This window comes from Carcharodon carcharias, chromosome 4, assembly GCF_017639515.1.
Source record: "Carcharodon carcharias isolate sCarCar2 chromosome 4, sCarCar2.pri, whole genome shotgun sequence".
In the NCBI taxonomy this organism is placed as follows: Eukaryota; Metazoa; Chordata; class Chondrichthyes; order Lamniformes; family Lamnidae; genus Carcharodon; species Carcharodon carcharias.
The window spans coordinates 170,472,693-170,500,325 of record NC_054470.1 but is presented as its reverse complement, the minus strand read 5'-3'; the positions used below and the strand labels follow the sequence as shown (position 1 = coordinate 170,500,325).

Sequence of the window (27,633 nt, the reverse complement as noted above, 5' to 3'; positions counted from 1 at the left end):
TATTTATCAATATGGTAAGTCATAAAAACTGTCAAGCAACTTCTCTGGTCCTGAAAATTTAATTTTACAAGTGCGGAGTCTAATTCCTTCAGAGTTTAATGAATGTTGGATATTTCAAAATAGAAATAAATTTGTTTTTTTCACTTTTTTGTATGTAATTTTTAGCGCATTCTCAATCCCAAATGTCTTTCCCAGTGTATAATTTACTTTTTGTACTGGATTAAAGTCTAATTGATACATCCTGGTTTAGACTTTGCATGTCACAGTGAGGTTTCTTCAATCTGGTTGGTTGAAGCACCTTGTTATGGCTTGCCCTGCCCACAGATCACCAGTAGAGGGTGCCATGTTGAATCAAGTGTTCGATGCCAAGATGCCTGCTGTGAGGGAATCTATATTTTTGGATTTTTGTGAGAGGTTTTGGTGTGGAGCCATGGTAAGTTTAGCACCTTTGGTTGACTGGAGATGGTAAAATTTAAGGTACAGAATGTACCAAGGTTGATATATTAGACAATAGATAAAAACAAAAAAACTGCGGATGCTGGAAATCCAAAACAAAAACAGAATTACCTGGAAAAACTCAGCAGGTCTGGCAGCATCGGCGGAGAAGAAAAGAGTTGACGTTTCGAGTCCTCATGACCCTTCGACCGAACCCCTCAGTTCGGTCGAAGGGTCATGAGGACTCGAAACGTCAACTCTTTTCTTCTCCGCCGATGCTGCCAGACCTGCTGAGTTTTTCCAGGTAATTCTGTTTTTGATATATTAGACCCTGCCTCAGAGCAGGGGATGACGGTTGTAAGATTTAACAGAACAGTTTTCAGCCTGAGCTGAGGAGACCGCAGAAGGTTGCTAGCCCTGTAAAGCTGAAATGCTGGCGTTAGCTCGGAGAAGCTGAAGCTCAGAAGCCTGGCAAGAGGTGGGGGTTAATTGATAACTCCGAAAAGCTGGAAGATGGGGCAAAGGAAAGCCTCTGAACAGTGGGATTCTGCGCCGAGCAGCTAGGAAGCTGGGATTATGTTGCTGATTAGATCCTACAGTGCACCCTTGTGAATCCAGTGGAATGCTGAATCATATGAGTTATGAGCAGGAGTAGGCCACTCTGCCTCTCGAGCCTGCTCTATCATTCAATAAGATCATGGCTGATCTGAATGTAACCTTAACCCCACACTCCTGCCTACCCAATAACATTTCACCCCCTTGTTAATCAAGAATCCATCTAGCTCTGCCTTAAAAATATTCAAAGATTCTGCTTCCACTGTCTTTTGAGGAAGAGAGTTCCAAAGACTCTCAACCCTTTGAGAGAAAAATTTCTCCTCATCTCCCTTAAGTGAGCAACCCTTCATTTTTAAACAGTGACCCTTAGTCCTAGATCCTCCCACAAGAGGAAACATCCTCTCCACATCCACACTGTCAAGACCCCTCAGGATCTTAAAGGTTTCAATTAAGTCATCTCTTGTTCTTCTAAATTCCAGTGGAAACAAGCCTAACCTGCCCAGCCTTTCCTCATAAGACAACCTGCCCATTCCTGGTATTAGTGTAGTAAACTTTCTCTGAACTGCTAATGTATTTACATCTTTCTTTAAATAAGGAGACCGGTACTGTTCACAGTACTCCAGATGTGGTTTCACTAATGCCTTGTACAACTGAAGCATAACCTCCCTACTTTTGTAATCAATTCCTCTCTCAATAAATGATAGCATTCTATTAGCTTTCTTAATTACCAGCAGTACCTGTGTACTAACCTTTTGTGATTCATACATTAGGACACCCAGTCCCTCTGAATCTGAGCTCTGAAATCTCTCTCTATTTAGATAATAAGCTCCTTTTTTATTCTTCGTGCCAAAGTGAACGGTTTCATATTTGCTTACATTATACTCCATTTGCCATATCTTTGCCTTCTCACTTAACCCACCTGTGTCACTTTTTTACCTCCTTACGTCCTCTTCACAATTCACTTTCCTACCTATCTTTGTGTCGTCTCGGGAGAAGCGATTAAACAGATGGGCGGTGAGCAATCCCTGGGGCATTCTAAAGTTTGGATTCTGTTGCCTGACAATTATTTGCAGGCCAAGGAAGAAGCAGGAAGGCCTCTAGTCTGAATTGGAGCTGTGGTTGAGGGAAATCAGAGGCTAGATCCTCTAAAGAGAGGAGCTGAAATCCCTCGTGGGGAGACAGTTTTGAAGATTCCTGTGACTTAGTGTTCACTGTCTGGGTGGATAGTTGAGAAATTTGTGGGATTTGTTTTAGTTGTACTGCCATTTAATGTGCAGTTTGTGATGTGTTCGACCAAAGTTTTGCCTGTTAATTCCTGCTTACCTTGTTAACTCTGTATGTTAGAGTATAACATAAATAAAAACAAAAAAAAACTGCGGATGCTGGAAATCCAAAACAAAAACAGAATTACCTGGAAAAACTCAGCAGGTCTGGCAGCATCGGCGGAGAAGAAAAGAGTTGACGTTTCGAGTCCTCATGACCCTTCGACAGAACTTGTTCTGTCAAAGGGTCATGAGGACTTGAAACGTCAACTCTTTTCTTCTCCGCCGATGCTGCCAGACCTGCTGAGTTTTTCCAGGTAATTCTGTTTTTGTTTTATAACATAAATAATATTGACTGCTTGTTTTGGTGGCTCTCATATAGTAAAATTTCTTTTTGTTTAAAACTGGAATCTCATGGCTTTATTCACTTAGTAAACACCTGGGTATTCAAATTTTGTCTACTTTACAGAAAAAAAAGTTTTGGGTCCCTAACCAGATTGTAACAAAATTGGGGGTCTGTTCTGGAATAGTAACACCGCAAAAACTCTGTGGGCATCTGTCATGTTGTGAATGTGAGTGGTGTTCCTTCATTGCAGACCGTAAAAACCAGACCATTAGTATGTATCTTAGACCAGAATCCTAATAAAATTGGAAAGTAAACTCTCAGGCACAAGTGCCTATCTATAATTGATATTTAGCTGGGAAGTTGTTAATATTGCAATGACCGCAGTTGGTTTAGGAATATACAGAATTTGCATCTTGTATGTCTGTTGTTTTAAGATAATGTATTGGGGTTTAGCTCACGTTGAGTTTGTCCTTCAGTAAGCCCATCTAAAAATCATTGCATATCTAGAAACATGCAGTTAATGGAGACTGAAGTGCAACGTGGGTTTATTGTTTGAACTCGGGGCTTGGATCAAGAATGAGCAGCAGTGCAGAGTAGATCTCAAATTCTTAGTTATTTTCCCAATTCCACAAATAGAAAGATGTTGTTATTAGAGCAACTGTTACACAGTGCAATCAGTTACTATAAAAATGAGGTTATCGTAGTTGGTGTGAGCTGTTTCTTGTTTGTTCAAGACCCACAGATGACTCCAGAGAGGAAAGTCATTTGGCCCATCTTTTCTACATCCTTAATCTCGTGTACCTCTAAGATCACCTCTCAACACCACTTTTCCAGGCTGAAAAGCCCACATTTCTCTAGTGTTTTTTCCTAACTCAGTCCTTTGACATTAGGGTTCAGCTTCGTGGCTCTTTCTTTCACTGCTTCTAGTACTTCTGAATGTCTGTTTTGTTTCTTGGGTGCTGGAACTGAACATCGTGCTCAAGATAACGTTTGACCAGAGCATTGTGGTTTTCTCATGACTTCCTGTGACTTGTATCCTGTTTTAGTTACGTGGTACTTTTTTTTGATGATCTGCATGATTAGAAGTCTCGAGACATTCAACATTTTGCCTGCCTCCTTGATTCCACCACCCTGCCTAGTTTGGTACCATCTGCAAATTTGACCAATATGCATTGAGATTGTGAATCTAAGGGCTGAATTTTCCTGTTGGCGAGAGGGGGTGAGGCCTGCTCGCTGACAGTTAAAATGACACGCGGTGACATCGGGCATGCGTCCCGACGGCTGCGTGCCCACCGAACTGTCAAAAGCCTACTAAGGCCGTTATTAAAACGAATTAAAGTTGTTAAGAATGCTGCCCGTCCAACCTTAAGGTTGGCGGGCAGGTGAAGAGCCCAGGCGGCCTTCGCATTTTTCATGAAACCTCATCCACTGGCAGGATGAGGTTTCATGAAGGGTTTGTTAATTAAATAAAAAATTTTGAAAAAAATTAATGGACATGTCCCAGCTCATGTGGACAGTTTCACACAAAGGGACGTGTCCTTAAAATTTTTTTCCACATATATTAAACTTAAACTAATCTCACTGAGGCACATCTGTGCCTCAGGGAAATTTCTGCGCTCTTTCACGCGCATATGCAAAAGACCGCAGTCCCCAAGTCTGAAACCCCCCCACCTGCACAGGGAACGCACAGTACTTCTGTGTGTGCATCATGTTGGGTGGGCCTTAATTGGCCCACCAATTAAAATGGTGGTGCACACCCGATTGGGGGCACCGATCGGATTTGCACTTGCACCTGCCCGCCCCCGCACAACCTCCCCAACGAGGGGAATGTTCTTCCCCAAGTCATTGATGTATTTCAGGAATAGTGGTCCAATACCATGCCCTGAGCACCCCACTCCATACTTTAACACACCACCTGCCTTCCACTAACAAACATATCTGGTTTTCTTATCCTTGGCCAGTTTCTTATCCATTCTGACTATTTACCTTAGATTTGAACTTAACTGGGAACTTTTTGTGTGGAATTTTATCCAATGCCATTGGAAATCTAAGTTACAGTATTGTAGGGTTCTTCACAGTCCACTTCAGTTGCCGCCACCTCAAATAAATCAAGGAGGCTGGTCAAGTAGGATCCTCCCCTTCTGAAGCTCTCTGTCATTTACAATACTGCATAAATATTCCTCAAGTTTACTACTGATTGTTCCACTATTTTGCACAGAATTGAAGTACGAATAATGGATCTGTAGTTGTCTCTTTTCTAACTTTAAAAAAAAATATTTGGCACCACAGCCAAATGTTTTCAATCTACTAGTCCCTTCCCAACGTTCCAATCTGGGCCACATACCACAGAGATCCCTGACAGCTTACTTGATTTGAGCTCTTTTAGTCTTCCAAGGACTTTGTTATTTATACCAAAATCACTCATTTTGCTTTGGTGGTCTCTGGGCATATTACTCATGTCACCCCTTGTAAATAAAGAGAAGGTAATCAAGAAGTGTATTTGCTTAAAGTTGCTTAATTCTGGTTATCCATTTGAATTGAAATCATGCACACAAAAATGCCTCTGCTGTTTTTATTCCTTTTTTAATTGCAGCTTAACTCGAACTACTGAAACATAGGGAAGTAGGCCATTCAACCCCTCAAGCCTGATCGTTACTTCAACTCTACCTGTATTTGATCCACCTTCCTTTGTACCATTGTGCTCTTGAAAATGTCAATTAACTCAACAATAATGGGCACGGTAGCTGTAGTAATTAAGTTATTGCACTTGTAATCAAGATATACCATGGTATATCACCGTGGTTTTCGGGAATTTGAATTTAGTTTTTTTTTCAAACATTTGGAAATTTACAAACTCAGGTGTCAAAGTAACCATGGAGTTGTCTGATTGTCATTAAAAATCTAACTGGTTCACTGGTATCCTTGAGGAAAGGAAACTTCACCTGGTCTGACCAATATGTGACTCCAATTTCACACTAACAGGTAGGCACCACTCCTTAATGATCCATGAAGAAGGCCCACTTCTCAGGGCAACCAGAAATATGCAATAAATGTCAGCTTTGCCAGTGGCGCTCACATCCCACAAATAAATTTATTTATTTTTTTTACAAGTCTTTTTGGTGGAGAGAATTCCATTTTTCCACTTTGGGAAACGTGTTTCCTAACTACGCTCCAAAAGGGCCCACCTCTAATTTTAAGATTATACTTCCTTGTTCACCCTTGCATTGCAATCCAGTCCGGCAGCACCTTGTTTTTAAATTCCTTCTCCTTGTTTTTAGATTCCTCCAAAGCCTTGTGCCTCCCTCCTAACTTTATCCAGCGCTACAACCCTCCAACATCTCTGCAATCCTCCAATTCTGGGCTCATGAGCTTTGATTTTGGCGACCATCCCTTTAGCTGCCTGGACCCCTCAGCTCTGGAATTCCTCCCTTAAACCTCTGCATCTCCAGTTCTCCAGACACTGCTGAAAATCTACATATTCAACCAAGCCTTTGGTTATCTGTCCAAGTAATTCCATGTGTGGCTCAGTGTCAAATTTTGTTTGTTCTCGTGAAGCACCGTAGGTCATTTCACTATGTTAAAGACACATAGTCAACAGTAGAGCCATGAAAATTGGATGGGCAAGTGGCTAAAATTGGAGAGCAGAGACCTCATAGGGTTTATATTGCTGGAAGTTGTTAGGGATGGGCAGGGATGAGGCTATGGTGGGATTTGAAAACCTGGGTGAGAATTTTAAAATCAAGCCACTGCCTGATAGGGAACTCGGTGTAGGTCAGCGAGCAACAACAAAGTATTTATATCGTGCTTTTTCATCTGGTAAAATATTCCAAAATGCTTCACAAAAGTGTTATCAAACAATTTTTTTTTTCCACAGGGTTGATGGTGAATAGGATTTGGTGCAAGTTGGGATAAGAGTTTGAGTTTTAGGTATTTACGGAGTGTGCGAGGTGGGAGGATGGCAAGAAGAGCATTAGAATAGCCTAGTCTAGAGGTGACAAGCATGGATGAGGCTTTCAGCAGCTGAGTAGAGGAGAGTGAAAGACGGATGATTTTACAGGTGTAAAATCAAATAAACCAAGACATTTTATTTCCTTTTAGAATGAACATTTGCACTCTAAACGATTCTTAAAATTCAATATCTTACATACAGCATGCTGTTAATAGAAATCCAGTTATAAATTTATCCTACTATTTGACCTAGCTGCTGTTTCATATGAAAGTAAAATAAATACCTGCATGTATAAAGCACTTACTGCATTTCTCAAATACCTCTCATCACATGCAGTGAATGATTTTTGATGTATAGTAACTATATTTAGATGAACTTCTTCTGAATTGAAACAAGATGGATGCAACACATGTCTTGATGTCTTGTCCTCTTTCTCTTCTGTCTTTTTATTTGCAAGGTAAGGGAAACAAACATATATTCTACAGTCATAAATCGCTATGGGCCTCAATTGCATTAGAGCTCCTGAAGCTTGTGCTCTATTATAGAGTTTGCCTTATTCAAGCTAATAATTTGAGTCCTGTATCTAAAATGGCGGCAAACTTTTATCAGATTTCTACGAACCAACATTGAAAATTGTTTTCTGTACCATTTTCAGGCCAGGATGCCAACCTCACTCAAACAACTCACGTCACCCTTGATGGTACCGAGATGTGTGATGATTCTCATCCTGCTTTGCTTCCTGATATTCCCATTGGAGACTTGCACCCAGGGGAAATGGTAAACTTCCTTAATGGGCCTATATGTAAAGTTTAGATCGTACTGTACTTGGAGAGAGGAGGATTTTACAATGCATACTCTAGATGAGGAGCCTCTCCTGTCTTGCTTCTAACCATTTCTTGCACCTGAATTTCAATAAATGACAAATCATAGGTACAGTGCCTGTAATTTCTTTATATTTTCTCTGGCAGGTGAAGCTCCTGCTTGGTTCACTCTTTCCAAATATTAACCTCATCAGTAATTGCCTTCAATAACAAGATTGTTCTTTTCAAAAATAATGTATTTTTAATAAAATAATAATCGTAAGCTTTTCATACTTATGGACACAGGGTTTATGTTCTTTTCTCTTTGCCAGTAACTAGGTTCCCCCCTGATATTTAATACCTCATTAAAGGTACAGCATAGAGCAAAAGAGCAACGTGAAAGGGCAACTTGTCTGTTTCAGCCTCACTGCAGCATGGGTGCATCAACCAGTGTTGCGGTGCTGAGCCATTATCTGTCGTGCTTTTTCTCATGTTCGCTATTGTCTGTAATTCTTCCAACTCCTTTCAAAATGCTTTTAAAAGCAGTCTCTGCTGATACTTATGGAAGGTTTGTTTCTTGCAGTGTTCACGACACACATGCAAAGCAAACAGAAGTTTGGGTACTCTGGACTTATAATAGTTTATGTTCTGATCCCATTTAGTTAACCATTTTTACTTCCTATATGTTGCATTTGCAGCAAATTACAGTATCAATTTGGATGTTGCATACTAAGGCAATTTGTCTTGCCAGCTTTTAAATTGCATGGGTATCATTGGCTATCTACATATACGGCAGTCTCTTTTTACGATAGATTTTTTTTTCCAAGGTCATCTTCACTTCTGACCTTGAAAATTTTGTTGGAGACTTTATCTCCTATTCCTTCAGCTCCTGCAGATCCCTGTGTTTGCAACCAGATTATTGCCTTCATGCATACTATACTTACTGCTTTGTTTATTAGTGCATTGCTCTTTCACACCATTCAGAGTGGTTACGTTCACCCCAAATAATCAACCATGATCTGCAAACCTTGGTCAGCATGTCGTATAGTTTTCAATGTCTGTGCTATTCCTTTATCTTATTATGCACTCCACAGCTGCCTTGGCCCTGTTGAACACTTGCGGTTGGCCAATTGGGCAGCATTCTCGTGATGCTTTCTGATTGACCATTCAGTTAAGTGTTACTTTTAGTAGAAATTAATATATCTGGAATCCTGAGAAGCCCATTGCAAACTTTTTGTTAATATTTAAACTCATTTATTGCCCTGCCTGTATCTTGTATTTGATGCTGGGTATTGCTGCAAAGCATCTCTATCTGTTTCTGATGAGCAATACGCATGTTTTAGCGGTGGTTGTTTGTTCATAATTAAAAGCTGCTTCCGATGTTTGATAAAAAATGAGAGAAATCTAATTTCGGTATCAATTTAAAAAATGGAAAGTGAGAGGCATATGACAGCAGGATTTGCTTTGTTTACAGAAGGATTGTCTAGGTGTTTTATGCGGAAGTTGTGTTGACGGACACCTGCCACAGTAGATTGTATAACTTGCAAAGATTTCATGAATTATGGCAGACAGAAGTTCATTTTTAAATAATTAGTTGATTCATAAATTATTTAACTTTGGATGATGTTTCATACAGTTTAGACTATATATTTATATTAAACATTTTTATTTTGGCCATAATCAAATTGAATGGTAGAGCAAGCCGACGGGACAAATGGCCTACTCCTGTTCCTATGTTCTTAGATATTTAATCATAAACTAATTGTCTGAACCTTGTGTAGGTGGAGAAACCTCTGCACATCCGATGTGGGCAAGTTGGATCGAGAATTTTTTTGGTTCATGTTTCTTATGCTGTTACTACTGTCGTTGAAGGCAAAGAGATCGTTTGCAAATGCCACAAGGTTGGTGACAGTTTCCTGAACCTTGCTGATGTTATAGATTGTTTGGGTTTTTCTTTTCCCCCATATATAAACCTTCCAATGTCTTCAGCGTAGTTAAGCTGAAGGATAAGAAATACATTTTTAATACGCCCGTCTTTGTAGCTCAGAGGTAGCACTCTAGCTTCCAAGTCAACTTCCAAGTTCAAACTTCATTCCAAAGTCATGAGCACAAAATCCAGTCTGCCCTCAAGCGGCTGTAAAAGATTCCATGCCACTAGTTTGAAGCAGAGCAGAGGGGAGTTCTCCGTAGTGTCCTATACATTATTTATCCTTCAACCAATATCACTAATATAAAAATAAAAACAAAAAACTGCGGATGCTGGCAATCCAAAACAAAAACAGAATTAACTGGAAAAACTCAGCAGGTATGGCAGCATCGGCGGAGAAGAAAAGAGTTGATGTTTCGAGTCACTAACACCCACATTCCTTGAACGCATAAAAAAAAAATGATTGCACATTAAAAGCCAAAGGGATGCAATGATATTAATGTTCAAAATAGAAAATCTAATAGTATAATGTATAATCACTAATATAAATTATTTTGTTATTATTTCATTGCTGTTCACACAACTTTTTACACAAATTGGCTTCCCAATCTCCTTCCTTCAGTAGTAAGGTGTGTTAGGATGTTTGTGGGTTGTGAAAGGCTGCCTTTATGTCCATACTTATAATGTTGCCTGTCACTTACAACTTGGTTTATGAAAGTACAAGCTATCCTATTAAAAGTGCAAGTTCTATGTTGTCTTAGTACAACGCTTAGAGTTGTTTTAGAATGCTTATCTGGGGATTTCTTAAACAATGTAATGCCCAATTATCTAAACATATTATGTAATTCTCCTTTTTTGAGGAAATACTGTTGAGATAATTTTTCTTGTATTTTGAAAAATGATACTTGGATTGCCACGTGGACTGCAGCAGATCAAAAAGGCGGTCACCGCCACCAATCAAGGGCAATTAGGAATGAGCAATATGTTGCTGGCCTAGCCAGCAACACCCACATTCTATGAATGAATAAAAAAAAAATGATTGCACATTAAAAGCCAAAGGGATGCAATGATATTAATGTTCAAAATAGAAAATCTAATAGTATAATGTATAAAATAGTGTTTATTATATTATTGATAAAAGCAAAATACTGCAGATGCTGGAAATCTGAAGCAAAAACAGAGCCATATGGACTCAAAACGCTAACTCTGTCTTTCTCTCCACAGATGCTGTTAGACCTGCTGAGTTTTTCCAACATTTTCTGCTTTTGTTTCCATATTATTGATTTGTTACTGACAAAGTACTAAAACATTGTGTAAAATTTCAGAATTTTGGGTTATCCTCAAATGTATCTCTGGATTCATAATGAAATATTTTTATGCACTTAGCCCAACTGTAGAAATTCTGCTTCAGGTAGTGGTAAGGCAATTGGATATGTTTTTCAAGGAACTAACTTACAGGGTTATAGGGGAAAAGCTTGGAGGTGGCACTAAATTGGACAGGTTTGACAAAGAGCTGGCACAGGTTCGATGGGCCAATGGCCTCCTTCTGTATTTTAAGATTCTATGATTCAAGGTCTGTTTTGTAAATGTTTGATTCTAGCAATGCAAAGTTGTTAAAGTTCTCTTTGCCTTTTAGGATGAGACCATCACTATTGAAACGGTTGTGCCATTTGATGTTGCGGCAAAATTTGTTTCTACAAAGGTAAGTGCAAGAGTAAATTTAGTTATTTGTTTTCTTGAGTTTAACTTTAACTTGGAAGATTTAAACATATCCTCAGGCAAATATATCCAAACTATACCTAATGGCATTGTGAGGGCCTGGTTACTGACTGTAAAGCAGCTTTCATTTCTCTTCTATCTCTCTTGCTCTCCTGCAATGCTGCTGCTTACTTGGTTTCTCTGTTCCAATTAAATTTTGCTTCAAGAAAACTGTTTCACAATATTTGTGAAATAAATAAATTTATATATTTGTTCAACTTTACCACATTTTGGTTAGGACTGATTGAGAATCTCACCAGATGGGAGGAAGTGGTGGAGGTCATTGCATGTTTACCCAGCTCACCCTTTTTGCAAAGCTGAAAAAAAAATCATCTTAGCTTGTCTAGAGCGAGAGCAGCGAGACACTGAATTTTTTCACCATCCACTCTTCAAGGCACCTCTTCTGCAGGTGCTGAACATCACCTGGTACCAAACCCAAGTAGTTACTATTTATGTGAGCCTTGATGGTGAGTGTCAGCAAGCTATTGGACGGTGGGGTCATCAGGGTTGATGCTTTTCTTACTTGGCATCCATGCATTCACACTTCCAGCAGGAGTTACTAGATAGTAATCAGAAGTGAGAACTCTGTTGACATGCCCTCCCTAATCCAGGACCACTAAGACTCTGGATGGTATCAACTAACTTGGCACAGAGTAAGGATCAGTCTTGGAATCTTCGTGATTTTGTGTTACTCGGCTGTTCACAAGATATTCCAACTAAGTCATCAAAGGATCTTGGGACTTTTAACTATTGCCCTGTTTACATGAGGTACCCATGATATTTTGAGCATGCAGATTGGCCAGATGTAAATTGTACTCATTGGATAGCAGATAGTACCAAAACCAGTATCAGTAACTCTTTCAGAAGAAGGAGGAATATTGCTGAAAAAGAGACATGTTAAGCTTTTCGTCTTGCACTCACCAGGACACTTCACAAGAATACCAACATAAGGGGAAAACGACAATTTATACTGTGTGAGGAGAGTGCTGATTGGTTAGCTGCAAGTGGACCCTGGTAGAGATATTGCCATGGAGAGTGCACCAGTGATGGTGAGTGACAGTTAAATGCCAAGCATTGTTGTCTTAACAGCGTTGTGAGGCTTTAAAACCAACCTGGACATGCACCAGTAAACCTGACAAAGGGATGGGAATAGTCATCCTTAACATGCATGACTATATCAACTAAATGCATGCCATTCTTAATGGCAGATCCAAAGTCTTGGACTTGCCGCTCAACATGACTGGACAGCCTTGCTCGAAAGTAAGCTTAAAAAAAAATGCTCGCTGGACTTGTGTAATAGCGATGAGCTACCACGTGATATGTTTGACAAGCTTCATCCTCACGTTTTGCTATGTCCGTGTATGTATGTATGCCCAAGACACATACACTGATGACCCTTTATGCCCGATCTTATCTATGACCAGTTTTGCACAACATGAATTGCTCAAATGGTTGGGCAAATTGTCACAACCAATTTTAACCAAGTTTCCCACATATATGGTGAAGGACTCCTTCACATTTATAAAGACCATATAGGACTTGCACATTGATAGCAATCCTGTGTCCATGTGCTCATTTGACATTGCCAGCCTATTAACCATTGTTCCACTTAAGGAAGCCATAGATATGTGCGCTGCAGCACTATATCATGGTGATTTAGACCCGCCACCATGTGAATCAGTTTTCATTGAACTTCTGAACTCGACAACTCGTGCAATTGAGTTCAATTTTAACAACACCATGTATGCCCAAATAGATGGTGTTGCCATGGGATCCAGTCTAGGCCCAGCTCTCGCAAGCATTTTTGTTGGGTTCCGTGATAAACGTGCCTTTGTTGGAATGACACCTAACCCCCTACTCCTTGCATATTTCAGATGTGGATGATATGTTTGCTATATTTAAATCCTCAACTGCATGTAATAATTTCCTTACATGTCTTAATGGGCTCCATCCTGTGCCCAAATTCACCTTTGAAATGGAGCAGTCAAATGAACTCCCTTGATTTACTAGTTGAGAAATCTGCCGAGAGTTCTCTACCATGGTCTACCGCAAGGCTACCTTCACAGGTCAGTGTACATGTTGGGATTCTTATAGCTCCACACACCATAAGATTGGTTTTATCGGCAACCTTGTAAATAGGGCCCGAGCCATTTGCTCACTATGCACGCTCAATGCTGAATTAGGATGCATCAAAGACATCCTGCAAGATAATGGCTATCCTGTTCGAATCATTTTGAGCTGTATGCCACGTAAGCTCATGAATGGGCCTAAGGCCATCACTTTCAGCCCTGAAAAGTGCCCACTCTGCCTCAGATTACTCTGGAAGGGGAAGGTATCTCAAAAATTTGGGCAACAGGTGAAGCTAGCTGTTTCACACTGCTACTATGCAGTAGCAACAAGAGTGGTACGTGCAATTAAAACGATGCTGCCTTCAAGCCAAAAAGACGTTCTGCCTATCACACAAATGAGTAATGTGGTATATGAATTTCAGTGCCAGTGTGATGCTAGGTATGAAGGCTGTATGTCCCAAAGACTGGCGGATCGTATCAAACAGCATATCCCGGCCACTGTTCGCAATGGGCAGGGTACAGACCGTACCCAACCAGCCCGTGCTTGCAAAGCTCAAAACACTGTCCAACATTAGATGTGATTTCACGGTTGGACAACATTTGCTATATAATCTTCAATATGCTAAGAATTACTCTGGCAACTAATTTAAGATTCTGTCAGGCTTGCAGTGTGGTGCATTTGTGTGTACTAGAATTTACATATATTTAATACCCAGGGCCCTACTCTTTGCAGACAGGAAGAACATGTAAACACATTGCGCTTGTTTCAGCTAAATAAAAGTAATAGCTATTTGCTGACTTATTCCTCACGTCAATACTTTGACCAATCAGGGTCAAGCTGCCTGGTTTAAATTTCAAATTATGCTTGGTAGTTAACTGTCAGCCACCATCACTGGTACATTCTACATGGCAATGTTTCTACAAATCAGAGCCCATTTGCCAACCAATCAGCACTCTCTTCACATACAGTATAAATTATTGTTTTCCCTTTATATTGGTATTCTTGTGAAGTGCCCAGTGAGTGCAAGACGAAAAGCTTTGACATGTCTCCTTTTTCAGAAATACTCAATTCCTCGGGGAATATATTCATCCTTTTGTCTTATTGGCCTTTTTTTGGCACTTCCTATATAAAATCATCGTTATTCAGTGATAAATGTTTGAAACAACCTTATAATATAAATACTGGGAGGAGAAGTATTGATGAAGATATTAAAAAGGTAATTAAATGCCATACAAAAACAGAATTACCTGGAAAAACTCAGCAGGTCTGGCAGCATCGGCGGAGAAGAAAAGAGTTGACGTTTCGAGTCCTCATGACCCTTCGACAGAACTTGAGTTCGAGTCCAGGAAAGAGCTGAAATATAAGCTGGTTTAAGGTGTGTGTGTGGGGGGCGGAGAGATAGAGAGACAGAGAGGTGGAGGGGGTTGGTGTGGTTGTAGCGACAAACAAGCAGTGATAGAAGCAGATCATCAAAAGATGTCAACAACAATAGTACAATAGAACACATAGGTGTTAAAGTTAAAGTTGGTGATATTATCTAAACGAATGTGCTAATTAAGAATGGATGGTAGGGCACTCAAGGTATAGCTCTAGTGGGTTTTTTTTTATTTTATATAATGGAAATAGGTGGGAAAAGGAAAATCTTTATAATTTATTGGGAAAAAAAAGAAGGGGGAAACAGAAAGGGGGTGGGGATGGGGGAGGGGACTCACGACCTAAAGTTGTTGAATTCAATATTCAGTCCGGAAGGCTGTAAAGTCCCTAGTCGGAAGATGAGGTGTTGTTCCTCCAGTTTGCGTTGGGCTTCACTGGAACAATGCAGCAAGCCAAGGACAGACATGTGGGCAAGAGAGCAGGGTGGAGTGTTAAAATGGCAAGCGACAGGGAGGTTTGGGTCATTCTTGCGGACAGACCGCAGGTGTTCTGCAAAGCGGTCGCCCAGTTTACGTTTGGTCTCTCCAATGTAGAGGAGACCACATTGGGAGCAACGAATGCAGTAGACTAAGTTGGGGGAAATGCAAGTGAAATGCTGCTTCACTTGAAAGGAGTGTTTGGGTCCTTGGACGGTGAGGAGAGAGGAAGTAAAGGGGCAGGTGTTGCATCTTTTGCGTGGGCAAGGGGTTGTGCCATAGGAGGGGGTTGAGGAGTAGGGGGTGATGGAGGAGTGGACCAGGGTGTCCCGGAGGGAGCAATCCCTACGGAATGCCGATAAGGGGGGTGAAGGGAAGATGTGTTTGGTAGTGGCATCATGCTGGAGTTGGCGGAAATGGCGGAGGATGATCCTTTGAATGCGGAGGCTGGTGGGGTGATAAGTGAGGACAAGGGGGACCCTATCATGTTTCTGGGAGGGAGGAGAAGGAGTGAGGGCGGATGCGCGGGAGATGGGCCGGACACGGTTGAGGGCCCTGTCAACGACCGTGGGTGGAAAACCTCGGTTAAGGAAGAAGGAGGACATGTCAGAGGAACTGTTTTTGAATGTAGCATCATCGGAACAGATGCGACGGAGGCGAAGGAACTGAGAGAATGGGATGGAGTCCTTACAGGAAGTGGGGTGTGAGGAGCTGTAGTCGAGATAGCTGTGGGTGTCGGTGGGTTTGTAATGGATATTGGTGGACAGTCTATCACCAGAGATTGAGACAGAGAGGTCAAGGAAGGGAAGGGAAGTGTCAGAGATGGACCACGTGAAAATGATGGAGGGGTGGAGATTGGAAGCAAAATTAATAAATTTTTCCAAGTCCTGACGAGAGCATGAAGCAGCACCAAAGTAATCATCGATGTACCGGAGAAAGAGTTGTGGAAGGGGGCCGGAGTAGGACTGCAACAAGGAATGTTCCACATACCCCATAAAGAGACAGGCATAGCTGGGGCCCATGCGGGTACCCATAGCCACACCTTTTATTTGGAGGAAGTGAGAGGAGTTGAAGGAGAAATTGTTCAGCGTGAGAACAAGTTCAGCCAGACGGAGGAGAGTAGTGGTGGATGGGGATTGTTCGGGCCTCTGTTCGAGGAAGAAGCTAAGGGCCCTCAGACCATCCTGGTGGGGGATGGAGGTGTAGAGGGATTGGACGTCCATGGTGAAGAGGAAGCGGTAGGGGCCAGGGAACTGGAAATTGTTGATGTGACGTAAGGTGTCAGAGGAATCACGGATGTAGGTGGGAAGGGACTGGACGAGGGGAGAGAGAAGGGAGTCAAGATAACGAGAAATGAGTTCTGTGGGGCAGGAGCAAGCTGAGACGATCGGTCTACCGGGGCAGTTCTGTTTGTGGATTTTGGGTAGGAGATAGAAGCGGGCCGTCCGAGGTTGGGCAACTATCAGGTTGGAAGCTGTGGGAGGGAGATCCCCAGAGGAGATGAGGTCAGTGACAGTCCTGGAAACAGTGGCTTGATGTTCAGTGGTGGGGTCATGGTCCAGGGAGAGGTAGGAGGAAGTGTCTGCGAGTTGACGCTCAGCCTCCGCGTGGTAGAGGTCAGTGCGCCAGACAACAACAGCACCACCCTTGTCAGCAGGTTTGATGACAATGTCAGGGTTGGACCTGAGAGAATGGAGTGCAGTAAGTTCAGAGAGAGACAGGTTAGAATGGGTGAGAGGAGCAGAGAAATTGAGACGACTAATGTCGCGCCGACAGTTCTCAATGAAAAGATCGAGAGAAGGTAAGAATCCAGAGGGAGGGGTCCAGGTGGAGGGAGAATATTGAAGATGGGTAAAAGGATCCGTTGAACTGGGAGAGGACTCCTGCCCAAAGAAGTGAGCCCGGAGACGAAGACGGCGGAAGAAGAGTTCAGTATCATGCCGAGCCTGAAATTCATTGAGGTGAGGGCGTAAGGGTATGAAACTAAGTCCTTTGCTGAGCACTGAACGTTCAGCATCGGAGAGGGGAAGGTCAGGGGGTATAGTGAATACACGGCTGGGGCTGGGATTGGAAGATGGGGTGGGGACGGAGGGACAGGCAGGGGTGGAGGGTCCTAGATGGGTGTTGGTGTCGATGAGTTGTTGGAGCTTGCGTTCCTTAGCACTTGAGAGAAACAGAAAAAGTTTCTTGTTGAGGCGTCGGATGAGCCGAAGAATAAAATGAAACTGGGGGCACGCGCAGCTTTGAAAAAGGGTACGGCGGTGCTGCTGGAGGGAGAGGTCGAGTGTGTTCATATGGCGGCGCATGGCACTGAGAGTGGATTTCAGAATGTGACGGGAACAGCAGTCCGAGAAACAGTCCCCCTTTCTGTTTCCCCCTTCTCTCTTTTTTTTCCCAATAAATTATAAAGATTTTCCTTTTCCCACCTATTTCCATTATATAAAATAAAAAAAACCCCACTAGAGCTATACCTTGAGTGCCCTACCATCCATTCTTAATTAGCACATTCGTTTAGATAATATCACCAACTTTAACTTTAACACCTATGTGTTCTATTGTACTATTGTTGTTGACATCTTTTGATGATCTGCTTCTATCACTGCTTGTTTGTCGCTACAACCACACCAACCCCCTCCACCTCTCTGTCTCTCTATCTCTCCGCCCCCCACACACACACCTTAAACCAGCTTATATTTCAGCTCTTTCCTGGACTCGAACTCAAGTTCTGTCGAAGGGTCATGAGGACTCGAAACGTCAACTCTTTTCTTCGCCGCCGATGCTGCCAGACCTGCTGAGTTTTTCCAGGTAATTCTGTTTTTGTTTTGGATTTCCAGCATCCGCAGTTTTTTTGTTTTTAATTAAATGCCATGATGTAAGTTAATGTACCACACATATAACAGCAAAAAAAATGCTGGAAATATTCAGCAGGTTAGGCAGCAGCTGTAGAGAGAAATGGAATTAATATTTTGGGTTGTGACTTGCTAAGTTTTTCCAGCCTTTTCTATCACTGATAAATGGTTTTTAGAGAGTAATTTTTCACCTGAGGCAGCCTTCATGGCATCTACAAGGGGATCCAGTTCAGTATTGGCTAATGTGCAGAATGTCCAATTTCGTTTTCTCTCCGTGTTTGTAAATCTCCTAATACTAGCAACGACATCTTTGAGCAATCCTCTGTGTGGTACAAAATGGATGACACCACTGCTGGACAATCACTCCCTCTATCTTCTGAAGGAATGTCCCATTCAGCAAAAAGTTTGGTGGTCTACTTAATGCCATGGAGGTCCGTACCAACATTCAAAGTGTTTCTGATCAGTGGCAATTTAGTTATGATTATTCTCAATTAAATTCCACCCAGGTTATGACCAAACCTAAAGCAAAGAATTATTGATCAGATATCCAGCATCTGTGGTATTTTCCTTTTGTAATGTACCTCAGTTTGATTTTTGGGCCAATTGCCTTTTCATCCTTTCACTTCTCCAAATTTGAGCTAGGTCATGTAGAATAAAATGTTCTTTGCTATAAGTCACAGAAGTTTATACGCTACAACTTTTTGTGGAGTTGGTGCTAAACTTGTCAGCTTCCTGTTGCAAGCTTGTGTTCACTTGGGATTGTATATAAAAGGCGAATTCCCATAATTCCGGGCAGTATGGTATTCGGATAGGCTGATATAGCCCAGATTCCTACCACCAAACAAATTTTCATCACATTGGTCTGGAATTGAGCCTGAATACCAGTTTCAAATTAACTGCACTGACTGGTAATTTCCTTCAGCTGGCAAACATTGATTGACAGTGGTAATTAAGTATACCATTTCAAATTCCTGTCCTCAAGCATATACTCATTGAGCAGACTAAGGTTATGGATTAAGAAATGTTTGTAAAAATTGATACAATAGGTTAAGTATTACTAAAGATCAGGAAGGAGAAGCATACTAAAGGGAGGACAAGGCAACCACAGCTGACAAGGGAATCAGGGACAGCATAAAAGCTAAAGAGAAAGCATACAATGCGGCGAAGAGCAGTGGGAAACGAGGGGATTGGGAAGCCTACAAAGACCAACAGAGGACAACTAAAAGAGAAATAAGGAGGGAGAAGATTAAATATGAGGGTAAACTAGCCAGTAATATAAAAGAAGATTGCAAGAGTATTTTTAGATATATAAAGGGTAAGAGAGAGGCAAAAGTGGTCCTTGGGCCGCTGGAAAACGATGCTGGAGAAGTAGTGGGGAACAAAGAAATGGCGGAGGAACTGAATAGGTACTTTGCGTCAGTCTTCATGGTGGAAGATATGAGTAACATCTCCAAAATTCAAGAAAGTCGGGGGGCAAAGGTGAGTATGGTGGCCATTACCAAGGAGAAGGTGCTAGGAAAACTGAAAGGTCTGAAGGTGGATAAATCACCTGGGCCAGATGGATTACACCCCAGAGTTCTGAAGGAGATAGCTGAAGAGATAGTGGAGGCGTTAGTCGTGATCTTTCAGGAATTACTGGAGTCAGGGGACTGGGAAATCCAGAGGACTGGAAAATCGCTAATGTAACCCCCCTGTTTAAGAAGTGTGTGAGGCAAAAGACGGGAAATTACAGGCCGATTAGCCTGACCTTGGTCGTTGGTAAGATTTTAGAGTCCATTATTAAGGATGAGATTTCAGAATACTTGGAAGTGCATGGTAGAATTGGGCAAAGTCAGCATGGTTTCATCAAGGGGAGGTCATGCCTGACAAATCTGTTAGAATTCTTTGAGGAGGTAACGAGTAGGTTAGACAAAGGAGAGCCAATGGATGTTACCTACTTGGACTTCCAGAAGGCCTTTGACAAGGTGTTGCACAGGAGGCTGCTCAGTAAGATAAGAGCCCATGGTGTTAGAGGCAAGGTACTAGCATGGATAGAAGATTGGCTGTCTGGCAGGAGGCAGAGAGTGGGAATAAGGGGGTCCTTCTCGGGATGGTGGCCGGTGACTAGTGAAGTTCCTCAGGGGTCAGTGTTGGGACCACAACTTTTCACTTTATACATTAATGATCTAGATGAAGGAACTAAGGGAATCCTGGCTAAGTTTGCAGATGATACAAAGATAGGTGGAGGGACAGGTAATATTGAGGAGGCGGGGAGGTTGCAGAAGGATTTGGACAGGTTAGAAGAATGGGCAAAGAAATGGCAGATGGAATACAACATGTGGAAGTGTGAGGTCATGCACTTTGGTAGGAAGAATAGAGGCATAGAATATTTTCTAAATAGGGGGAGAATTCAGAAATTTGGAGTGCAAAGGGACTTGGGAGTCCTAGTCCAGGATTCTCTTAAGGTTAAAACAAAAACAGAATTACCTGGAAAAACTCAGCAGGTCTGGCAGCATCGGCGGAGAAGAAAAGAGTTGACGCAGTTTTTCTCCGCCGATGCTGCCAGACCTGCTGAGTTTTTCCAAGTAATTCTGTTTTTGTTTTGTATTTCCAGCATCCGCAGTTTTTTGTTTTTTGTTTTTATTTCTTAAGGTTAACTTGCAGGTTGAGTCAGTAGGAAGGCAAATGCAATGTTGGCACTTATTTCGAAAGGACTAGAATATAAAAGCTGGGATGTGCTGCTGAGGCTTTATAAGGCTCTGGTCAGACCACATTTAGAATATTGTGAGCAATTTTGGGCCCCGTATCTCAGGAACGATGTGCCGGCCCTGGAGAGGGTCCAGAGGAGGTTCACGAGAACGATCCCAGGAATGAAAGGCTTAACATATGAGGAACGTTTGAGGACTCTGGGTGTATACTCCATGGAGTTTAGAAGGATAAGAGGAGACCTGATTGAAACTTACAGAATACTGAAAGGCCTGGATAAAGTGGACGTGGGGAAGATGTTTCCATTAGTAGGAGAGACTAAGTCCCGAGGTCACAGCCTCAGAGTAAAGGGAAGACCTTTTAGAACAGAGATGAGGAGAAACTTCTTTAGCCAGAGTGGTGAATCTATGGAATTCATTGGCACAGAAGGCTGTGGAGGCCAGGTCATTGAGTGTATTTAAGACAGAGACAGATAGGTTCTTGATTGGTAAAGGTTACGGGGAGAAAGTGGGAGGATGGGGTTGAGAAACTTATCAGCCATGATTGAATGGTGGAGCAGACTCGATGGGCCGAATGGCCTAATTTCTGCTCCTAGGTCTTATGGTCTTCAAATTCTACAATAGAATAACTACAATTATTTGTTTTATGTTGTTAAAGGAGAGTTCCAACTCTTCCATTGCGAAGTTCTATGTATCTTTATTGTTATTGCTCAATAATTGTGATTTTGCATCATTCATAATATTTCACCAAGTCTCCTTCGACAGCACCATCCAAACCCACAGCCACAACTATGTAGAAGGACAAGGGCAGCAGATATATGGGAACACCACCACCTGGAAGTTCCCCCCGTCAAGTCACTCATCATCCCTGACTTGGAACTATATCGCCACTCCTTCACTACCGCTGGATCAAAATCCTGGAACTCCCTTCCTAACAGCACAATGGGTGTAACTACACCACATGGATGCAGTGGTTCAAGAAGGCAGCTCACCATCACCTTCTTAAGGGCAACTAGGGATGGGCAATAAATGCTAGCACAGCCGGCGAAGCCCACATCCCATGAATGAATTTTTAAAAAATTATTTTAATTCTCAGCTGTTTGGTAATCTGCTTATCTTTTTAAGTAAAATATGTTTTGCAGTTTGAACACATGGATCGGGTGTATGCAGACATTCCATTTCTTTTGATGATGGACATCCTGAGTGCATCTCCATGGTCACTCACTATAGTAAACAGCAAGCTGGAACTTGCACATTCCATGACTTCAGTTGACCAGATGGAGTCACAGCTAGCACAAGGTACAATTGTGTTTATTCATGAGGCTCTTTTTTTTAACTATTCATTTTTATTTCTGGATTTAATGCATTCTTCATTTTAACACTGGGGTGTATGTCCTCTAGCACTAATAAGTGGTTTTTGGAGGGTAATTGTTCATCTGAGGCAGCACTCATGGCTTCTGCAAGGGGAACTAGTTCAGTATTGGCTAATGTGCAAAATGTCCAACTTTTTATTTTCTATCCATGCTTCTAACCTCCTCGTACTAGCAGCAAAATCTTTGAGCAATCAGCTGAGTGGTATAAAATGGATGACTCCACTGCTGGACAATCATTCCATCTATCCACTGAAGGAATGTCCCATTCACCAAAAAGTTTGGAGGTCTATTTGATGTTATGGAGGTTCATACCAACATTCAAAGTGTTTCTGATCAGTGGAAATTTAGTTATAATTATTCTTGATCATATTGTGTCCAGGGTTTCACCACCCCTAAAGCAAAGAATTGTTGATGTAATGTTGGTCCCCTATGGGCGAAAAAAAGACAGACTTGCATTTATATAATGCATTTCATAACCTAAGGATATCACAAAGACCTTTACTGGCGATCAAGTATTCAGAAGTGCAATCACTGTAATGTAAGGAAATGCTACAGCAAATGTATGCACAGCAAGCTGATACTGTTCAGGTAATCTGTTTTGATAGTGGTTGAGAGATTTTTATTTGTCAGGACATCGGGGAGAACTTACTTGCTTTCCTTTGACATACTGCCACGGGGTCTTTTTCTCCCATCTTAAGGGGGCATATGGGGCCACAGTTTAATGCCTTGTCCAAATTGGGGCATCAATGAAAGCGCAGCATGCTTTCAGTATATCACTGCAGTGTCGACCTAGATTTTGTGCTCAAGTCTTTGGTGTTGAACTTGAATCCACAACCTCCTGACTCAGAGATGCGACTGTTACCACTGGCTATGGCCTTGCATCTCCCTTTGGGCCTATTTATCACTCCAGCAGCTGCTGCACATGCATCACTATTAAGTGACCTTGTCTGTGTTTGATCTTCAAGCTTAATGACCTGTTCTTGACTCTTAGGGTTCCTGCTTTAATTTCAGCTATAGGACAGCTTTGCGTGTAAGCAAGATCTGGTATATGTAAGTGCCAGCGTTCAGATCACTATTGTCTCCCCATGAGTCATCTTTCTCAATGTGTAAGGACTGGTCTTTGAACAAGAAGGCAGAAGCAGGTGCTCGTCATCACCCTTTAGTTCCTCCATGGCTGCCATGTTTGTCTTGTCTCATGAAAGATTGTCTGAGACCCTTGATATTGAACTTGAAAATGGGTCTCCATTTACATTATTCACAGCAGATAAACCAATGTAGAACAAAATATTCTGTCTATTATAGACTTACGTTGGCAGTCTCAGGAATACGCTGGCAGTCTCAGGAATAGAATGCTCTAGTAGGGTTTGTACTACAGGCTGTCCACTCTGGTCTTTCTCCCACTCGGCAACTAAATTAATGCACATTTTCCTACATGAGATAATTTCAAGCATGTATACACCAATCAAATGCAGCAAAGTGAATTTTAATCCCCCAAAACTGTTGGGGTTGAATGATTTGCTAAAGTTTTCAAAATCTCAAACCTGCCTCCAACATGCCCACATCTGAGTTTCATGGCAGTGAGCAGCCAACCTCCATCCCAGGGTATGGGTTGGTGATTTAAATATTCTAATGAGGCTGCCAATCTCTGATTTTAAAACCAAAAAATGCTGGAAGTACTCAATGGACCTTTGGAGAAAAACAGTGTTAACATTTCAAGTTACTGAACTTTCATCTGCTCTGAAATGCTAACTCTGTTTCTCTCTCTGCAACTCCCATTTGACCTGCTGTGTATTTTTAGCATTTTCTGTTTCTATTTCAGATGTCCAGCATCTGCAGTATTTTGCTTTTGTATTAGCCTCCAATTTAACCTGCCTTGTAGATTTAATCCTGGGTATCTGGGTTCTCCAGGCCTTGGGAAACCCTGCTGTTGAAAGGAGGCAAGAACAGCTTTAAGGAGAAGATAAGTGCCTTTACACTTTAATCTCCTACTTGTGGGCCAGGAGGAATAGGAGTGCTCGACCTCACACGCAAACATCAATGATCGGAGCCTGATTCCAATCCACGTTCCTAGTAGCAGCTGCAGGCACACGGCCTGCTCCAAAACCTCTTCATGCCCACTTACCCTACCTACCTCTGTCAATATCTGGGCTGTCATCTTGTATTTGCATGTATTAAAAGACATCTTCCAGAGCTGAAATGCATTTTTCTTATCCAAGTTCTTTATACCCCTGCATATCCTCATGTCACCTGCAAGATTGTGGACAGCTGTCCAATGCTTCATTCAGATCATTGATAAAGACTATGTGAGCAGTGGCCCTAACACTGATCCCTCCAGGACCGTAGTAGTAAGTGGTCCCCATAAAAATTCCACTATGATAAGCACCCACTTTCTACCTGAGAATGCAAATGGTTCCACATCCAATCTAAACTCAACTGCCAATCAGATGGGACGTGACCTTATTTTGTAGCCTCCTGTGTGGCACCATGATGCAGCAAGCCCTGCTAGAACTGCAGATGTAAGTGTTGGCAGAGGAGGAATATCAGTCTGCAGTGATGACTCCATGAAAAAATGGCGCCACACCAGGAAGGTTAGGGAGTGGGGTGCAGAAATTGGGACGATTTTTTAAAATTAAAGTTAGCCTGCTCAAGCTAAGGTTCATTTTTTTGTTTGCTACAAAATGAACGAGATTGAAAAAACTGAGTAACAGCCAGTCAGTGATGCATATAAAATAGCAATAATTCAATTGTAATTTGATATTTTGATATAGTTGATGAGCATTTAAAAAAAAAAATCTTTTTTGTTCAGTGATTTTACAGACAGGAGAAAGTGCCAGTGAGTGCTTCTGCTTGCAGTGTCCACCAGCACCTACTAATCAGAGTGGAGTTGCCTCAGGTCGTTATATAATCTCCTGGAAAAGGCAAAGTATATTTTATTTAAAACAGCAGCTTTGACTCCATATATGAAAATGACAATATTTTGTTTTGTGGAACAGAAATCAATCTTTAATTGGATAATGGGGAAGTTGCTTTCTTCTACTTAGTTGCAATTCAAACCACAAACCCATGTTGCTAAGCATTTACTTGTGTTTTTTTTTAATAGGACCTCCGCTGCTGAAAGTATACCTGTTGTCAACACGGTGATTACGTTGCCCCATGTGATCGTGGAGGCAATTCCGCTCTATGTTCATGCAGGTGAACTAAGTTTTTGAACTGCTCTTTACATGTACATAGCCAAACTTAGAAGTTTTAAGAGTTAAGTGTAAAATGCAACAACAACACTGAAACCAGCGAGAATTCGTAATTAGCGATTAATTTGAAGACCCAATCCAATGTCCAAAGGAGGAAGCAAGTAAGTGTTTATTAAAAAGGAGCTATTATCTAAAGCAGTACGTACCACATGTACTCGAGTAATAGTCTAGTCACCCCCCAACTTTTGGCCAAAAAAAATCCTTAATTCTTCAGATACATTGTGTAAAAGTCGACCCTAGACTTTCCAAGGACACTTCACTCCAAATCGGCCCATTGCCCCATTCTGCGTTTGGAGTAACACAGCAGAGACCAGGATTTGAAGCAGCAGTTTTCTATTCTTTCTTCATCAGTGCTAGATCACAGAGTGCAATTTGGCCACTGAGATATTGGGGAACTTCAGTAAAAGTTCTTGTTGAAATGATGGCGGTAAGATTGGAACAAACTGCAGAATCGATGTGCACCAGCCCAAGGGTTATCTATGTGGAGTAACTAGTTGGCTGTGTGAGCCGCAAATGTTGATAGTTGAAAGTAAGGCCCTCGAGCAAATTGGAACAGAGAACTGAAAACCTAGCACAGTTCTTTGCTGGCTGTATGAGCTGTGAGTGTGGGTAGTTGAAAGTAAGCTCCTCAAAAATGTTATGTGTGAGAGTTGATGGTTTAATTTTTTGACTAAAAAAATGGGTCTCAAAATTTCAGCTTTTACAAGAGTATATTTGGCACTGATGCCTAGTGTCCAAGTCATCACTGTTGAAAAGTTCTGATTCTGATTCATTCAAAAAATGCTTGGCACGCAGAATTACAATTATGCACAATATTTTAAGAAGTATAAACATTCGCTCATTATACTTTTGGGTCAAATGTTGGATGTACCTCTTTGCCAGTCAAATATTGGTTGCAAAATAGGACCAAATTAGTGGTAAATGTTGGAGGGTGGGACATTCAAAGCTTATCATTTGCTGATAATTCAAAATTTCTAATTAAAGTTGTTCCTTAACTTTCATCAAATTAGCATTGTGTGCATGTTCCTATACTAGTCTACAATGAATTTTGTATACATAAATTATGCAGTTGTTCTGCTTTAATGGAGGTGCTTACAATAGTTTAAACTAAATTTGCAAGCCTGTTACTGACACTTTATTTTCTTTCTTTGAAAGATCTTCCATCATTTGGTAGAGTTCGTGAGTCTTTGCCAGTCAAATATTGGTTGCAAAATAGGACCAAATTAGTGCAGGATGTGGAGATTTTTGTGGAGCCCAATGATGCATTCATGTTTTCTGGACTTAAACAGGTATGAATTGTAGCTGCTGAAGCACTTAAAGTGTGTAGGTAGGTCCATATATTTTTTTGGGGCTGGGGAATGGAATTACAATGTAGACATTTGTTGTTTATAGATAATTCAAGTAATTATCTAAATAGCAATTGCTTTTTGTCTCAGCCCTCAAAGTCACTTCCTTTTTATTTTCTGACTCTTTTTTTCTTTTGCTCTCTTTCCAAGGTCCGGTTGCGAATTCTGCCTGACACTGAACAAGAGTTATTGTACAACTTCTATCCACTCATGGCTGGGTATCAACAACTGCCAGGTCTCAACATAAGCTTGTCACGGTTTCCCGCAGTCTCCACCCAGCTGCTGCGCAGATTCCTTCCCACACACATTTTTGTGAAGGTACACTGAATCTAGACACTTAAACCTTATTTTACTTCAGTCATGCAAAGGTTTACCCATATACATTCTGTATGAATGTCATAGGGAAGAATTATTCTATTTTTTCCAAAAATTGCTCTGACATTTAATCATCCTTTAATATGACTTTTTATGTTTTTGGTTTCATTTTAGCCACAGGGTCGGCAAGCGGATGAAGTAATTGTTGTAGCTGCTTGATGGAGAAGTTATCTTGTGGAAGAAAAGTCAAACTTGTGGCTAGAAAGGAAAAGAATAAAATCATCACCCTTATTCATGGGTGTATAAAATGAACTGGCTATGTGAACTAGAGCTGCAGCATTTACAACAGTTAAATGTTTCTTAATTGCTGTACATTTGCATGTAATTGGCCAGGGAGGTGTAAAAGCTTAACATTTCTAGATGTTGAAATTAGTGTTCTGTAAACACCAGTAGGTTGATAATGAACTAAGAATTATTAAGATTGTTACATGATTTCTATGAGCTTTGTATTGTTAAAGTTCAAAGTGATACGATCTTTGTTTAGAATATGTGCTATTGTAAATTTTCCATTTATGTTATCTTGCAGCCTTGATGTTTGGGAGAAGCTGCTACAAAATATTTCAGTAAATCATGTATGAGCATGATTTGTTTGTACAAGTTATTTGACCAAACTGCTGCAGTGTTAACTAAATCAAGATTTTGATTTTATAATAGAATTTGCACATAACTGCTCTCAGGAAAATTGTTCAAGCATCCAGAATGTCAGATTCAAAATCCATAATGATGTGCCTCCAAAAAATAGCATCGTGAAATTGTAAGAACAAAACTTAATTCCATAACTTTAGACAGCACAGCCATCAATAAGA

General features: G+C 41.3%; 1 protein-coding gene across 3 annotated transcripts in view; it reads left to right on the top strand.

Moving 5' to 3' along the window:
* The window catches only part of trappc11 (trafficking protein particle complex subunit 11), an 88,431-nt gene extending 61,020 nt beyond the window's left edge, over positions 1-27,411 (top strand). For all 3 annotated transcript variants that reach the window (XM_041186424.1, XM_041186425.1, XM_041186426.1), the window contains exons 22-30: positions 7,203-7,324; positions 9,129-9,248; positions 10,911-10,976; positions 21,628-21,784; positions 24,665-24,776; positions 24,959-25,050; positions 26,262-26,395; positions 26,603-26,770; positions 26,942-27,411. In XM_041186424.1, coding sequence (XP_041042358.1) covers positions 7,203-7,324; positions 9,129-9,248; positions 10,911-10,976; positions 21,628-21,784; positions 24,665-24,776; positions 24,959-25,050; positions 26,262-26,395; positions 26,603-26,770; positions 26,942-26,986 — 1,016 coding nt within the window. In that variant the 3' untranslated portion in view covers positions 26,987-27,411. The remainder of the gene's footprint in view (positions 1-7,202; positions 7,325-9,128; positions 9,249-10,910; positions 10,977-21,627; positions 21,785-24,664; positions 24,777-24,958; positions 25,051-26,261; positions 26,396-26,602; positions 26,771-26,941) is intronic.
* The last annotated feature ends 222 nt before the right edge of the window (positions 27,412-27,633 follow it).